The 18,579-nt window shown below is 36.3% G+C and overlaps 1 protein-coding gene across 1 annotated transcript in view; it reads right to left on the bottom strand.

The window, feature by feature from the left end:
- Positions 1-18,579, bottom strand: part of LOC126298259 (bromodomain adjacent to zinc finger domain protein 2B-like) — a 285,171-nt gene that overhangs the window by 219,868 nt on the left and 46,724 nt on the right. Inside the window, exon 11 of the mRNA XM_049989561.1 lies at positions 7,223-7,430. Coding sequence (XP_049845518.1) covers positions 7,223-7,430 — 208 coding nt within the window. The remainder of the gene's footprint in view (positions 1-7,222; positions 7,431-18,579) is intronic.

Here is an 18,579-nt window from a genome sequence, read left to right as displayed (position 1 = left end):
GGTGTCACATTCCTATCTTGTGCACCTGTTGGAACCCCCTCCCGCATCCATATCCTGTGCACTCACTGCCTCCATCCTAGATGTCAAGGCATGAGCTGTTCTTCCCCAACCCTCCCTAATACTCTGTACCCTTTTTCCCCATTCACTAACCCCACTCAACACAGCCCTATGCCCTTAGTTCACCTTAGTAAAGCTGCAAAACTCCAGTCCCGGCACAGTTTGTTTAGTTGGTGCAATGAAGCAGCACAGGTTTGTGTGTGTGTGTGTGTGTGTGTGTGTGTGTGTGTGTGTGTGTGTGTGTGTGTGTGTGTGTTTGTTTGTTTGTTACATGCCTATAGACAATTGCATGCCTCTTCTGTTCAGTGGGCTGTTACCTTTAATCCTGAATTGTATGCTTTTATTTTCTATCTTTATTCAGTAACTGCGACATCTCACACTTCCACACGGTAAAATTATTGTATAAGTACAATCAACTGTTTATGCACATTTTATATACAGTGTTAATTACTAAATATTCTGGTTTTTTCCTTGTACCTAACATGACTTAAATCTAGTGAAGTTTTTGTGGATTAAATACACTAATCTTCACATGGTAAAGAGATACATTTGACCTTCAGCCTCCATCCTAACAATATCTATATGGGTGTTGGCTGAAATACCATTTAATAGGAATGTGTGTACATGTGCTAATGTTTGATGACTGCTTTGAGTTTTATTTACAACCACTTATTCTCAACTACATCTCTCAGACAGTTGTTTATCTTCATGCATGGAGCAAGTATCCAAACGGAGATTGACACAATAGCCCCTTTCAAATTCTGTCAGGTGCTGACAACGCTGTCTTAAATCACTATGCGATATCTATGTGTCCTTCACAGTGATCATTCAACATCTGATGCTGTTCACCAGCTCTTATATACCCCTACCAGGCCTGATAATAACATTAAACATGAACAATACTAATACAATACGGTGACTATTTTGCCTTTCACAGAGAATTGCAGTTCTAATGTTTTACATAGCCACCAACAGCATGTACGTGTATGAAGTTACATTGACATCTGTCTGTGGCTTCTGTATGGTTTACATTTTTGTCAGGACTATATTTTTTGATGTATGATGTATTTTATATCTCATCTGGGTATATATTATTGTACTTAGTGTTTTAAGAAGAATCCTATACACAAGTCCACACTTTCTAGAAAATGATTCTTGTTCTGTGCACATGTTTATGATCATGTTACAGTACGTAACACTCTTTGTTTTCTTCCTCAGCAGTTGCTGCACATATGTGCTGCACTTGCTTTGGTAACAGAAACAAGTCATAATTTGCTTCATTTCTATCAACTTTTTTGTTGTCACTTACTTGTCATTAAACTTACCATTTATGGCAGTCTGAATAATTTTATGCAACTTTTTCTCATGAAACCTCATATTCATTCTGTAGAATATACATCAAAATATGACTTGTCTGGTGGAGTGAGAGATGAAGTGATTTAACATTCAGAACAAATAAAAATGTGACCTGCTGCATTGAAACCTTTTAAGCATCTGTTAACACTACTCCAAAATATGAGTGTTCTACATTAGATGGCATGGTTTCAACCAATTTCAAAACTTATCGGCCTGAAGACACTCAAGCAAAATCTGAGACAATATTCAACCACTTTTCTGAACATGTAATGAATATTTCACATTGTGAGGAGGGGGTGGGATTCAAAGATAAAAAGAGAGGGAGAGAGGGAGAAAGGTGCAGGGAGAGAAACCACCATGGTTACAGATCTCTGAAACATCTACCATATTGATTTACATTCAAATCCCCTTCTGACATGATAAAAACTCCCATTTCAGTTCAGTTTCTGATAGCGACTGAAGACAGTGCAGAGCACAACAGCATTGGCCATCCCTCAGCTTCAAACAATTGCACTTTTTTTGTGTTGTTTTACACTTTCACACTAAACTAGCTTACATGAGGTTACATGATGGTATCTCGTGTAAGTTTTTCAAAAGCACCAATGAAGTGGTGCCCAATCAACCTCAAAACTCTTATGGTGATAATCTTCTTTCATGATCACTGTATTAAGCTTTTTAGGACAAGATTATCAAGTGACATAAAGAGTCACTGAAAGTGACATAAAATGAATGGGAAATCTGTCTGATCTCAATCCAATCTACTACAGCTGAGACATATTATCATTTCACCTAAAACTATAAACAGCAATCAAAAAGTTTCCATTTGAGGGCATTGCTGCAACATGTTTACCTGCATCAGATTCATGCCATGCTGCATGTAAGGACAACATACAGGCAAGGAATCAGTGTGGCATGCGTGTGGTAAATGCAGAAATGTGAATGGTGGTGTTATCATCAAATGCATCCAAACAGGACCAATAAGATGTTATCCTTTTCTTGGCTGCCTACGGACAAACACCAGTAGACATCCATCAGAGAATGAAGAGTGTGTATGGGGCTGTGTGTCAGTCAAAAGCCACTGCTGTGGAATGGTGCACCAATTTTCTTGCTGGTTACGATTTGACAAGATGTCAGTTGATCTGGGAGGCCAGCCTCATCCATTACAGCAACTGAAGTGGAAGACACTTGAGCACGTGCCCTATAGTCCTGATCTCTTCCCATGCAATTATCACATCTTCAGTCCCTTCAAAAAGGCCTTGAAGGGTTGACAGTTCCTGCTGGACAAGAATGTTCAGTAGGCAGTTACAGCCTTTTTTCACTCAGCAGGACACGATGCTTTACCAAATGGGTATCTTCAACATGGTGCATCGGTGGGATGATTACCTCAATGCTTATGAAATTTTGCCTGATTGGCATATTGATTCTGAACTGTATGGCCTTTGAACATAAGATATTTGATTGCCCCTTATACACACAGCATTCAAAATCAGCTATAGAAATGTGCAGAAATGATGGATATTCATCCATCGATATCACAAAAACTAAGCAATAGATAATTACCTCATTGAAAACAATTATTGTTGTAATAAAGTTGCATGCAGCTTCTTCATTCCAATTGTTTCCTACCCACATATTTTGCTTATCAGGAATGAAACAACTTCGCAAAACTTTATTTACACTATATTAAGAAACAACTTCACAAAACTTTTTTTAAATCATGTTTATCAGAAAGTGACAGAACTCAATTTATGCTTAGCACCAAGGGAAAATATGGCAATTTCCACTGGAAATTCATGAATGCAACAAAAACCAACTGGAGTTTAAATGAGCACAACAAATACATTGCAATGAACAAGCATCAAATCACTCCATTCAGTGTGTGCTTCATTTCTATAATAAATGTGGCCAGGATACATAACAGAAAACTGTTTCAACAATCAAAAGTTTTAAATGGTCAACAGGACCCTACAGGATATAGAAGCACCCACGGAAAATATGAGGTTAGGATGAAAGCTAATGCACACATGCTTGTAGAGCAAAAATAAAAACAATTAGGAAGATCAAGCTAAAAGTGCATTATATTACAATTCTTAGGCTTCAAAATTATATATTTATTTTTCAACATAATCACCATTAATACTGACACATTTCTGCCAATGCGTAACAAGTTTTTTTCATTCTGTCACTGAAAAATTCTTCCGACTATTCTCGAATCCAGGACTTTACAGCTGACTTCACCTCATTGTCCTAGGTGTTCTAATTGCCCTCAAGGTCTGTCTAGAGTAGAGGGAAAAAATAAAAATTGCAAAGCACAAGATCTGGGGAGTAAGGATGGCATGGAATTGGCTCACATTTCAGAGCCTGTCCAGTTGCTCGAAAGTTGTGTGGATGAGTGTTGTCATGTTGCAAGATTATTGGTGCCAGGCTGCCTCTAACACAACAAACTCAACATCAGAGGTGTTTTAGACTATGTACTGAGAAGAATACTGTTGCCCCTCATACCAGATAATCAGTCGCATAAACTCAGTGAGTATCACAAAACACAGTCAAAAGAATTTTTTAGGCAGATAGCTGTGTTTTGAACTTTTTCATCTGAGGAGAAGACTGATGTCAATATTCAGCACTTTGCCTTTTCTCATGATGGACCCATGACTCATCCCCTGTCACAACATTCAAAAGGAAGTCATCTCTTTCATCATGGTAGCCCTGCAAAAGTTGCCCGTAGGATTCCAATCGACACTGTCCATTCTCGTATGTCAGAAGGTGTGTTACTAATCATGCACAAAATTTATTATATCCTAACTGTTCAATAATGAAGCTGACACATTCCTTAGATATTCCTACATGGGTTGCAATACACTTTTGAGTGATGCACTAGTCATTTTGAATCGAATAGTCAACGAGTTTGTGATGTTTATTGTCTGTGACAATGATTGATCATCTGCTTCAAGTTCCATCAACAATTACAGTTGATTATCCATCAGTTTACAGCACACCTATCAACAGCATTGTCACCGTAAACAGCCTTTAAACAAGGATGAATTTCACTAGAGTCATTTTTTCAGCTGTCAACAATTTGGTAACAGCACACTGTTAACTAGCACTGACATCTCCATACTCCTGCTACTCAAAAGACACTGGATGATCCCAAGACATTCAAATTGTGTATGAAGTTACCTTCTGTATGACACCTGATGTATTTCTCAAGGTCATTTAGGTCACATTCAACAAATGTGTGTGCATTACTTTTCAGCCTACCCTAGTAAGATAGTCATATGAAGATAATGAAGAAATAAGGTTAAAGAAGAGATCAGTTACATTAATTACAGATATTAATGAGGCACTGACTAGCAAGATGCATAAGGCCACCCCTGCATAATATGAACAGATACATTCAGGTCACCTGGAGAGGTGGTGATCAGGTACAAAAAGTATATACCACCTGGAAGAGATACATATATATCATTAAGTTGACTTAACATTCAGAAAGTTGGAAAAGCTACTGAAAAAGAGGGCCACTGACAGACAGCAGATTCTGACAGCTGACAGGTTTGGAACAAGTATCATGATAAGTAAAGTTAAATGTGATGAGTTAATCAGCACCTTAAAAAACTGACAAATGACACTGAAACAACACACAACACTAGAATGACTAACAAACAACAAGACATTACATATCCATGGCTTACGCAAAAATATGGAAATTGGAAGTTGGTCAATTCTGGAAAGCAGAATGGCTGTACTGCATGGAATAACTGCCAGAATTAAGTACACACACTTTTATGGAGTGCTGTTATTGTACTTTGATGAAAATGGGACACTGTATCCCATGACAGAGAAACAGTGACAAGATTGTTAAGTGCACGGAATGAAAGCTACACTATATGATCAAAAGTATCCGGACACTCCCAAAAACATACATTCTTCATATTAGTGCATTGTGCTGCCTCCCTACTGCCAGGTACTCCATGTCAGCAACCTCAGCATCAGCAGTCATTAGACATCATGAGAGAGCAGAATGGGGTGCTCTGTGGAACTCACGGACTTTGAACATGGTTACATCTGTATACGATATTTCCACACTCCTAAGCATGCCTAGGTCCACTGTTTCCAATACGATAGTGAAGTGGAAAAGTGAAGGAACACGTAAAGCACAAAAGCGTACAGGCCGACCTCGTCTGTTGACTGACAGAGACCGCTGACAGTTGAAGAGAATTGTAATGTGTAATAGACAGATGTATATCCAAACAAACACACAGTAATTCCAAACTGCATTAGGATCTTCTGAAAGTACTACAACAGCTAGGCAGGAGGTGAGAAAACTTGGCTTTCATGGTCAAGCAGCTGCTCATAAGCCACACATCATGCCGGTAAATGCCAAACAATGTCTTGCTTGGTGGAAGGAGTGTAAACACTCGATGATCGAATAGTGGGAAAACATTCTGTGGAGTGACGAATCACAGTACACAATATGGCGATCCGATGGCAGGGTGTGGGTATGGTGAATACCCAGTGAATTCCATCTGCCAGCATGTATAGTGACAACAGTAAAATTCGGAGGCAGTGGTGTTATGGTGTGGTCATGTTTTTCAAGGAGGGGGCTTGCACCTGTTGTTGTTTTGCATGGCACTATCACAGCACAGGCCTACATTGTTGTTTTAAGCACCTTCCAGCTTCCAACTGTTGAAGAGCAATTCGGGAATGGTGACTGCACCTTCCAACATGATTGAGCACCTGTTCGTAGTGTACGGCCTCTGTCAGAATGGTTACACGACAATAGCATCCCTGTAATGGACTGGTCTGCACAGAGTCCTTACCTGAATCATATGGAACACCTTTGGGATGTTTTGGAATGCCAACTTCATGCCATGAATGTTGTTTTTTAGTGAGACAATTCTGTTACACCTTGTGTAAGAAGAAGAAACGTACATCAGCATGTCAGCCACACACACTTCCAGACAGGATCTTAGCAGTTCCATATGATCAGTGCCTGTGAGGACAGCCGTACTGTTCACTCAGCCATGCAGGATTGTACAGCCATATTACATACCTCGAGTCAGGAAGGGAGTTTGTTTGCAGCAAGAAAAGTAGCCACACAGACAGTGTGACAACGTCTGTCCAGATACTTCTGATCACATAGTTGAAAATTGTCATTATTGTACTTAAAAAATAAAAGCAACTAGGTGTATGTGATTATTAAATGATGTTAGGGGCTGTGAGTTCACTGTCCACTGAGACAAAGGGAGTGTTAAATTGCAATTAAACTGAGAATGTCCAGAAAATAAATCAACTGGATGTGGAAAGAAATTCGTAGTGTTGATAAAGAGCAGACTTGCAGTAAAACACAATTGTTTGCAGATAAACAGGTCATTTTTCCAAATCATATGAAGATGAAAGCATTAAACCAATTGTTCCTAAAGGGTAGCAGGTCACTAGCACAACGTAAGACACACAGGTATCTGTGTATCTCTCATGTACCTGAATACCAAATGAGAAACAAATTAAAATCCCCAATGGACACTCATTACCATCATCAATAAAAATACACTATTTCATAAACACAATGCTGGTTTCCACTTAAATGCCCTCTCAGTCTGCATTGCAAATTAAAATTAAAGGAAACTAAAACTTCAGACTTCATTTATATCAGGAACTTATAATGAAAAGAGAAAATTTTCCTTTGTAATAATAATGGATGAGTTACACTGGAAAACAAGTACATCTTCCATGACATGTATACAATATATTATACCCTAAAGTATGAACATAAAAATCTTCCGTGATTGTCAAATTATTTTGCATTTCGTACTGTTGTTTGCAGCAGCAGATTCTCCTTCCTTCTTGAAGCTGTTCTCAGCAACATCCCCATCTCCCTCAGCTGCTTCTTCTTCACTGTCACTAGGAAACCCATCAGATGCTGAGCCAGAATCACTGCTCACATCAGGAGGGCTGCTGTCTTCACTGAGCCCCTCTACAGCTCTAATTTTCAACTTGTTGTCTTCTGACCGAGAACTTACCTATAACATACGTTTTTTGCATGCATATGTAGTCAAATTTAAATTGGCTCTCATGTGTAAATTTTGATCAATTCTATTTCTGGAAGTATTCAGACATGTTCACCAGATTTATATTTAGTTATGCTGAAAGATCACACTTTAAGACTAACTTTACACAAACTCCAGTTACTGTCCAGATTTTAAACTATTGTGTGAGAACCAATGTATATAACAGAAATAATAAGTCTATGCACAGCTATAGCAAAGGCACCTTTCCCAGAGTATACAAGATGCACAAATACAATAATTATCCATATATAACACAATTTTTGGTTGTTCTTATACAGCAGTAAATTTCAGTTTTATACAGCAGTAAATTTCAGTTGTAAAGTTTATTCCAGAAGCCATTGTCATCTTGCTAGTTACACTGAAACGTACACCGCTGTTAATCATAATGTTTCATACATGAATGGAATGGGATAAAAGCCCTCACAACTGATACAATGGACTGCCATGGACTTCACAGTGGTTTGCAGAGTGTGAATATGGATGTAAATACGAACTTCAGGCTACTTTAATCTGATATTTGTATGCCTTATGTAGAAAGATAAAAAAAATTCTTCTCAGTAGAAAGGTAAAAAAAGTCTTCTCACAGGAAAAATAAAAAAGAAACCACTAAATTAATTTCTGTGGGAAATTTGTATTTCTTAGTGTTGTTTCCAGCCACATATTCTCCTTTCTTCTTGAAGCTATTCTCAGCAATATCCCCATCTCCCTCACCATTGTGAATGTCTGGAGATGGTAAAAATAAAGTATGTGTGAATTGTAAGGGTGAAAATCAGAGCAAAATGAAGTTTACAGTTTATAATTGGTGCACAAAAGGTTGATATAAATAAACTCCAATCTGTAAATATGAGACAATGACTAAGCAAGATGACTCAGCCTCCTCAAAGAAGTGGAAAATAGTGATGAAAGGAAACTGTTTCAGAAGGTTTCTTCTTAAAAAAAAATAGGGGGGAGGAGGTGAGGGGGAAGAAAGAAAGAAACTTTATTGCATAAAATCTCTTCTCGTGTGCCTTCTGCCATGTATTCAGAGAACATGCTGGGAAAAGTCAAGAGTTGGAGAATGAATACCAGGAAGTAAACAAACTGTTTTTCATTGGAAATAGGTCAAAATTGGAAAACACTTCACCATAAAACGTGTTTAAAATCCTGTAAATAAATGCTTCTGACTCCTATACAACCAAGCAAACTGCATTTTCAGTGAACTTGGAAACTGACCAAAATTTAAAACATCTGCAATGAAAAAACAATTATAGTTAGAAGACATGCAGGACTCTAAAGCCTCAAAGTGCAGAAAACACGACATACACAAAAAATATGTGTTGTGTGACAGCGACAGCTATAACATTTCAGCAGTGTTGACGGAAAAGTATAATTTCAGGGCATCTGGTTTCACAAACCCCGGGGCTCCAGTATGCCAACGGGCTTGCCGCAGTGGTAACACCGGTTCCCATCAGATCACCGAAGTCACGCACTGCCACGCTGGGCTAGCACTTGGATGGGTGACCATCCGGTCTGCCGAGCGCTGTTGGCAAAAGGGGGCGAGGGAGGGGGGCGGGGGGGGGGGGGGGGGGGGGGGGGGGGCGTGCACTCAGCCCTCGTGCAGTAATTTGAGGAGCTACTCGATTGAGATGTAGCAGCTCCAGTCTCAGAAACTGACATACAGCCAGGGTGTGGTGTGCTGACCACATGCCCATCCATATTCACATCTAGTGATGCCTATGTGATGAGAATGACGTGGGGGGCCAGTCATACCATTGGGCCTTTATGACCTGTTCGGGAGGAGTTTAGTCTTTAGTTAGGGACTTCATTAAACAAAATAATGAACCTAACAAAATTAACTAACATAAATAGCTTGAATAAGGATGATTTTGTCATGCTGTTGGGAAGATCAAATCATGTCTGTGGCATAAAACAATAACACAGATATGTTTAAATAATTTAATCCATATAGTTGTATTTGTTGTGACTATTCCACATTCCCATTAATTACCATCTGGTATGAGTGAACCGCAAAAATTACTGTTGGGCACAAGTGTACCACTGAAATTTGTACTCAGTTCGAAAATGTCAATACAGTTCATGGACTTAATTTTAAGGGTCAGGAAAGGAGTTACTAGCCGATGAAGTATTTACTTGTACTATGAGGAACAGTGTGGCTAGCATGAAACACTGTAATTTGAATCTGTTTGTCACTTATCATGTAAGTTGCAAACAATAATGTCATCAGTCAGACACAAATTACCACCAGAAGTCAACTCGCCTATTGACAGTCACCAACAAGTAGAAGCCACATACAACAAAGGCACAAAAGATTTTTTATGGTAAGCAGATATTAGAAATGCCGTCAGATAAAGAACTAGACATCATTTCAACTAAAGTGTCCAAAAACCCAAAGTTTGTTATATTGCATCAGTCATTTAATAAGGTAATGAACATGTTGGAAGCACTACTCCAATGTAAACTATAAGTAGATATGATTTGCATTACTGAAAGTTGGCTATGAAATGACCAAGTAAAATTAATCTTAATAGGAGGGAGTACACCAGAGACTTATTTTAGCAGAGTTCTCCAAACACAGTGTTATCTTTCTGAGAGAGCAGGTTAACTTCTGCAAGTTGGCCCAATTGAAAAAGATTTTCTGTTACTAATTTGTCAGAACTTAATTTCAAAATTATTAACATATATCTAGCACCAAGTGAAAATCTGCCAGTCTTCATGTCCAAGGTAGATGTTTTGCTGGACAGGATCACTGCATTGAATATGAAGCTAGTACTTTGTAGTGATTTAAACACTAAGTCTCCAAAAGACAACTACACTAGATATGCTTTAATAAATACAACCAACACATTCAATGCAATTCCTACAATATACTGACCAGTAAGAACAAAATAGTATACAAATTTCATCAATAAGTAAACATTAATCATTGGCACAAGTTACAAATTCAAATGTAGAGTACTGAGCATCGGTTATAATGTTCATAAGAGAGAGCTACTATGTACAGAGATGACAGCAAGTAGCAGGAGTTGCAAAAAAGTAGTTAAAAAAAGTATTTTTTCTGAAGACAAAATTAGAATTTTAAATTTCTTACCAATTAAGGAAAACTAGAAAGTATTTCATTCAGAACCATGTTGATAGCATGTACACGAGTTTTCAAAATCTCCTAATGTACTATTTCAATGTAGCATTTCCTACAGAAGTAAAAATATTAAAACCAAGAACAGCTAGCAGTGGGTAATTAAAGGAATAAATGTTTCCAGTAAGAAAAACAGATTTCTCCAATTTTTCTGTAAAAAACATAGAGTTGTCCAAGAACGTGCAGATTATTCTGGAGTCTACAAAATAATCTGTGGTAGAATAGTCAGACGTGCTAAAATGGTGTGGAATGACAATTTGATCCAAAATGTATCGAACAAAATGAGATCCATGTGGAGAGTTATAAAGAAAGAAATCTGTAGCTCAGTACCAAAAAGAAAGAATTAACACTAGAGGTGCTGCTAAAGAAGGTTCTTCTCATACAATAGCAAAAAAGTGACCTTTGTCACAATCAAGTCCTTTTCAAAACTTCTATAACAATTTTTTTATAAAAAATAAATATTCACCTCTTACCATCTAACAACATGATTTTAAAAATTATAAATCTACAAAAACAGCTATATTTGAATTCTTAGACTGCACTTCAAATCCCTTGTTCACACAGAATAACTGTAAATATTTTTCTATAACAGCCAAAAGCCTCCAGTCTCCTTGACCTTAAAATCTTGCTTGAAAAATAACAAATAAAAAGTTTAATAGGTTCACCACATAGCTGACTGTATTCATACCCAAATGGATGCAGGCAAAAAGTATCATTTCAGTTTGAGATCAATATTCTGAATGAAACAAGAAATAATTCTTTCTTTTCCAATTCGCAATTAAATATTGCACTCCTTCAGACTCAATCCTAGGACAACTACTCTTCTTGATTTATGTAGATGACCCTGTTGAATAAATGAGTTGCCAAAAAACTATCCTATTTTCTGAGGACAGTAGCATATTGCTCACTGGATCCACCTCAGAGATCCTGCAGTCAACAGCACAAAGTTCTATCAAAGGATTTTGGGGGTGGTTCATTAAAAACAAACTCATTGTAAAATAGTTACAATCTCTGATAATACCAAATATTATTTTCTGCAAAGTGACTGTAATAATGACTGTACTACTAAAGGTTGTGATTTGAAAATAAATGAACCTTTTGGAAATAATGTCAACAAGAAACATGGATCATCAAGAAGAAATAGTAGTGTACTTTTCCTAGCAGATAGCCATGGAAGAAAGCTATCTAAAATTTTACAAAAGAAAAATCATGACATAACAGTAACTGGTGGTAGTGAAACCTGGAGTGGGTACCAGACATGTTGTAGATGCTGATTCTCAAAAGAAAATAAGACAAGCTAATGACTTTATCATTTGCATGACAGGATTGAACAATGCAGCTAAAAATGAAGCAGAGGTTTGTGTGCAAAACTTATATAAATTTCTAGACAAGAATAAATCTAGAAATACAATAGTTGTTACAGTACCTCAAAGGCATGATTTGATTTACAGTTCATATGCAAACAAAGAAGTCCGGAAGATAAACATTAAAAGAAAGAAACTGAGTTCAGAATACGATAAATGTGAAGTACTAGACATAAGTAAGCTGCATCAAAACTTGGAAACATGAAAGGAACTTTAACTATGAAGAGAAACTGTTTGCGTGTGATCGCATCAATGAAATAATTAAACATCAAATTTCAAGAAATAAAACTGTCTATTAGCTTCCTGTATGTCCTGCCAAAAACATTGACAAAAGTAACATGAGCAAGAGAAAAGAAACAGTTATTTCAAAATGCTCAGATACCTTTTTAGGTCAAAGTATACAGTTTTAGCTAAGAAAACACCACACTATGTAACAAGTAAGTCTCAAATCCCAAAGTTATTCACAAATGTCTTGGTGTTTCATCAAAATGTGCAGTCACTTCTTCTACAAACTGAACTAAAATTTGTTACTGTACTTTACATAACAGAACATTGGCTTGAAGAAGAAAAACTAAAAATGTTGAGACTGCAAAATCTTGTAGCTATTTCTGTAAAACTATATAGACCCATGGAGGAAGCTGTGTGTGGCTATGTAGTGGTATAAAATTTGCATCTATTCATTTCCCAAAAGGTATACCTAAGGAAAGATTTCTAGAAATATCTGGAGTTGGATTAGTAGCTGAAAATGTAGCTATTATTTGCATGTATAGGGCCCCAACAGGCATTATACCTACACTGTTAAAAAGTATGGAATCACAGCTCCACATCTTAAAAAAGGTGCAAAAATCTCATTGTGTATGGGAATTTTAATATTAACTTCCTGAAAGAATCAAAACAAAACTTGATCTTTTGACACTCCTTTCAATTTAAAGCCTAAAACAGAAGCAGCAACATGGATAACAACAACATCAGTGTCAACAATTGCCCAAATATTTACAAATATGTGTTGTACATACTATATACAAACTTTCAATACAAGCTTTGGGGGTAAAAATGCACAAATAAATTCTGTAGAACTAAAAAAAAAAAAATCACTGTCAACTTTCAAAACTGCCTGTATCAGCTGTTGTTCGGGGCAACAGGGAACAAAATATAAGCCGACCGCAATGGTCTAGCGGTTCTAGGTGCTCAGTCCGGAACCGCGCGACTCCTATGGTCGCAGGTTCGAATCCTGCCTCGGGCATGGATGTGTGTGATGTCCTTAGGTTAGTTAGGTTTAAGTAGTTCTAAGTTCTAGGGGACTGATGACCACAGATGTTAAGTCCCATAGTGCTCAGAGCCATCTGGACAAAATATAAATTCTTTTTGTACTTCCGAATCAGGAAAAAAAGGGGAAATAGAATTGCAGTCACAAATGGAAAGTTAGATGCTTTCAGTAAGAAAGCTTTAAAGAAATGCTCAGTAATAGCAAAACCCTTTGCTTTTTCATGAAAAGTTAAATCTGCTAAAGTGAGGAATCTGTTTAAAAAGGGTCAAAGAACAGAGGTAAAAATTACAGACCAATATCTCTATTGTCTGGCTTTTCTAAAATATTGGAAAAAATATTTTGTAATAGACTGGTTCATTTTATAGAAGAAAATAACCTCTTCTCAGAACCATAGCACAGTTTCCGTAAATGTAGGTCCACAGAAAGTGCCGTCTTTGATTTTATAAATGAAGCCCTGACCTCAGTAGACCATAAACAACACTTAGCTGCTATATTTTTGAACTGCACCAAAGCTTTTGATGCCATTAACCGTAAACTAATACTCTCGAAATTGGAACATGTTGGTGTCAGGGGACTGGGACACAATTGGATACAATCATACCTGAACAACAAGCAACAAATAGTGGAACTTAAATGTCAGGAAGGAAACAACATACACATATATTTGTAAGGGAAACAAAATATTAAATATAGTGTGCCACAAGGTTCCATTCAAGGTCCAATCTTGTTCCTGCTATTTATAAATGACAGAGTCAGCAACCCCTTCCCAGACATGTATAAAATTTGCAGTTGACACCAACATTCTGATACAAGGGAAGACTGTAGAGGAACTGGAGAATGAAATCAAAGTATGCACGTTACACATAAGTCAATTGATTCTCCAGAAACATTCTTATAATAAATGTGAAAAAGACAGTATACATTTACATACAACATAAAGGATACACACCTCAAACCCTAGCATAATGTTCTCTGGCAAACAAACTGAAACTGTAAACAACACTAAATTTCTTGGAATACGGATCCAAGAAAACCTAATGTGGGATGAACACACAAATTTCATCAACAATAAATTAAGCACCACTTGCTATTGCATGAAAGTTCTTACTGGTTGCATGACACAACAAACAACAAGAACTACATACTGTGCACAGGTGGAATCGCTGTTGACATACAGCACAATTTTTCGGGCAACTCAGTTGCCAGCAGAAGTTGCTTCATTGTCCAAAAAAGAATTATAAGGACCATAGAAAATGTAAATACTATAAGCTCATGCAGGCTACTATTTAAGAACCTACAAATTCTTCCACTATCTTGCTTATACATTTTGGGAGTTACATGTTTCATTAAGAAAATAACGGACACTGAAGACCAAATAGTGCAAAAAAATGGAACAGTTCATAAGTACAATACACAACAGAAAATGGAACTGCATAGTGAATATACAAAAACAAAATTCAGACCAGATGGACCCCTACTAGCAGGGAAAAAAAGCTTACACAAAGTACTACACCACACTCCAAAACAAAACAAAATTAAGGGATTCTAAAATAGCTCTAAAAATGTATCTTTTTAATAAACTGTATTATAGTGTTGGTGAATATATACACTCTTAAACTATATATAAGCTAGTGAAGCTAGCTGCTTTCTAAAATCTGGATGAGTTCCAGTAGAATACTGCAGCCAGTAACATGATCAGTGTTAGTGTATGTCATTTAACTGTAAATATTTTCTAGTCTTTCAATGTGTGTCATTTGTCCAAATGTAAAAGCTGTAAACTATAGTCATGAAGATGCCACAACTGTAAATATTACTCTGTATTTTTAATTAATAAAAGTAACTGTTATTAATTCATGAGAAATGTGTCATGATTTAATGTAGATTTGTTTCTTTTAAAACAAAAAAAGACAGTAATCGGTATGGAGACATCTGCTTACAGTTTTCTGCACGTAAACTTATTTATATTATAGTAGATATGCAATTCATAATCATCACACATAAATTCATGTTGTCTCATCTCATCATCCCACAAAAATTGACTTGTCCCCCCATATCAATTTGTAACTATGTGCAAAAATAATTAAACAGACCAATAAAACAATCACTCAATCAATCAATAAAATTATAACAGTAAGAAAGACTGTGAATTTTTTATTTATTTATTTTTTATTTAAAACAAGAACAGCAAAGAGCAAAGCTGTGTGGCACAATATTAGCAAATGTGGCACTGTATGTTTTCCAGATTGACAGTGAATTTTATATATGAAGAATAACAGAGATGAGTACATAATATACATTTAACAACAAAATAATTACAGAATGAGATGACACAGTGGTTAGCACATGGACTTGCATTCAGGAGGACGATGATCTAAACCCTTGTCCAGCCATCCTAATTTAGGTTTCCCATGATATCTCTAAATCACTTCAGGCTAATGCTGGGATTGCTGCTCTGAAAGGGCATGGCCAATTTCCTTCCCCATCCCTCCCTAATGCAATGGGACCGACGGCCTTATTGTTTGGTCCCCTCCCCCAAATCAACAAACTAACCAACAAAATAATTAAAAAGTTTAAAATGTAAAATAAAAACCAATGAATGGAGAAATATTGGCTGCTATCACATGGTAGAGTAGTAGCAACATTGGTGCCACACATCATCACAATTGACAATGAATATGATAAAGGTTAAACAACAAAATATAAAATTATGATGCAAATAAGAAAACAAATTAACAAAGCCATATTAGTTGATGTCGGCTTGTAATAAAAACTAACAGATGAAAAAACCACAAGAGCTACAATGAGTGTCTTTACAAAAATCGCAAATTCATGGAAACAGAATAAACAAAATAAATGTCCCGTGATACAAAAAAGCAAATCTTTCCAAAATACATAAAAGTTCAGTTTGTTACTGCCAGTATAAAAAAGTTAAGACATATACAAATGAGAATAAAATACAATGTCAATGCAAACTGGACTCTTATGTTTAGATACAAACTGTTTGTAGAACAGTAACAACAGTATGCGAAGTGTTCATAGCAGGAAGGGAAATGTAGTGGACCAAGAAGGTGTTACAGTACAAATAATGAATCACATTAGGCAGAACAAAGCATTGAAAAATGACAAGATCTGTGTTTATAATACTGATACAAATGTTCTATGAGTAACTTGTATCTCAACATAAAATCCAGTTTGCATTGACTATTTTATTCTCATTTGTATATGTCTTAACTTTTTATACCAGCATCTCTCTTGGAAGGGTTTGCGTCTTTGTATCATGGTACATTTATTTGGTTTATTCTAATCCTATGTGTTTATAATTTTTGTAAAGACACTCACCCTATCTCTATAGAGCTCTGTTAATTTGTTTTCTTGTTTGCATTGTAATTTTACATTATTTGTAGTTTAGCCTTTATCATATCCATTGTCAAGTGTGATGATGTACAGTGCCAATGCTGCTACTACTCTGCCACCTGATGGCAGCCAATTAAGCTTCATTTATTGGTTTTTACACACATTTTAAAATTTTTAATTATTTTGTTGTTGTTATTATGTACGCATGTCTACTCTTCTTCATAAATAAAATTACTGTCAATATTGATGATGTACAGAGCCACATTTGCTACTATTCTGCAACCTGATGGCCACCATGCAACTTTGTTCTTTGCAGTTCTTGTTTTAAACTAAAAATTATTTTGCAGTTTCCTTACTTCTATAATTTTAGTACAGATACTTGACTTTGTATTTTTATGATTTCATTTTCTGGACTATGTTGTCAATTACGATGAAGTATGACAGTACCATCTCCCAGGAATGTTTACCTCTTAGTTTCTTGTTAAGATTTTTTCACTAGTCTGCTTATGATTGTTTCATACACTTCTTTTAACCTTTATATCTATGTGTAGCATGTAGCTCCTAGATACGTTTTTGCCTGAAGTACCTTGTTTGCACAAGTGAGAGTTGCTCCTGTATTTTGCTATTCTGATTCTCTTTTGTAATTTCCTAGTATATTTATTATTTTTTACCACATATCTGAAGATAGCTAAACCTGAAATGCGTAATATTATGAGCACTAAAAAGTCATTTTATTTTTGAAGCATGACTTCTTGATTAGTGACCAGTCCAGCCTTTATGCACTACTATTGTCCATTTTCAACATGGTCATCTGCCGCGTTCATGAGTTTATGTCACAACTGTGTTAATTTTAATTTTCCTTCTTATTTTATTAATACTATACATTTCTGTATCCTTAGTTTCACCTGTACTTACACTTTTTTTGGCTGTTATTAAATACAGCTGCTGTACTTTTCTTTTGATGCTCCCCATTCACTTGCACAATTTGTGCTGTGTGATAAAACAGGGTCAATGAAAAATCAACCAATCATGAACCCACAGATGCCAGGAAGAAAGTAAGAAAAGTGACATGGTCTGGAAGTTTCACTGTACATGTAAATAACAGATTTCACTTGCAGCCAGCACAGGATTGGACAAATGTTTCAGCTTGAGACATGAGCAGAAACTGACAGTAAACTTTATTACAATTTACAAACCTGGGACAAACAAATAATATGGAGAAGAAGGCATTGCTACTTGGCAGTAGTCACAGGTGAGGAAGAAAACTCTCAACTGCAAGAGATGTTTGGAACAAAGTCCCAAAACACATAGCTCTTCGATCCTAGTACAGGACCCAATCAGCTTATACAAGGACTTCATACAATAGCATCATGCATGACTATGGGTAGTTGGTAGCCATGCCTACAGTAGTAAACACAGAATCTATATGTCCACAATGTATTGTATAGTTTTAATTTTCATATTTGTCAATATATTTAAGAGTTATGCACATGAAACAGCTTAGGAATCCTGCATACCACCAAGAATTTGTGAATTATGTTAAGATAGCTCAAGTGCTGTGGAATTTAGTGTACACACCAACTGCAATAATTTTAAATAAAATTAGATTAAGGAGAAGAGGAAAACTGTTACCGATTTAGTCCAGGCATCTAATAAACAAGGATACAGGACACAATACTATTGTTAGACTAACTGCAAAAAATTTGCGTTCAGTATAAATTTCCAAACAAGATGCTGAAGTCACAGGTATTTTGGTGATTAGAATGTTGTCCTTTAGTGATCAGATACTTTTAACAGAAACCATTTACTGATGCATTTGGGTTCTGAGAGAGAGACTGTCAGTTACAAGCCTACAAAAAAAGAAAGTTAGGCTACTGATTGTAGTCAGATTGGTATATAACTACATTTTGGAGGTAGTCCTATGCTCTTTGAGGAAGTGTAATGCCTTTTGAGGTCTTGAATCCAATCTTACAATGATATGAC

This window comes from Schistocerca gregaria, chromosome X (assembly GCF_023897955.1).
Source record: "Schistocerca gregaria isolate iqSchGreg1 chromosome X, iqSchGreg1.2, whole genome shotgun sequence".
NCBI classification, from domain to species: domain Eukaryota; kingdom Metazoa; phylum Arthropoda; class Insecta; order Orthoptera; family Acrididae; genus Schistocerca; species Schistocerca gregaria.
Note: the sequence above shows the minus strand (reverse complement) of the source record. Positions and strands in the feature narration are given on the sequence as shown.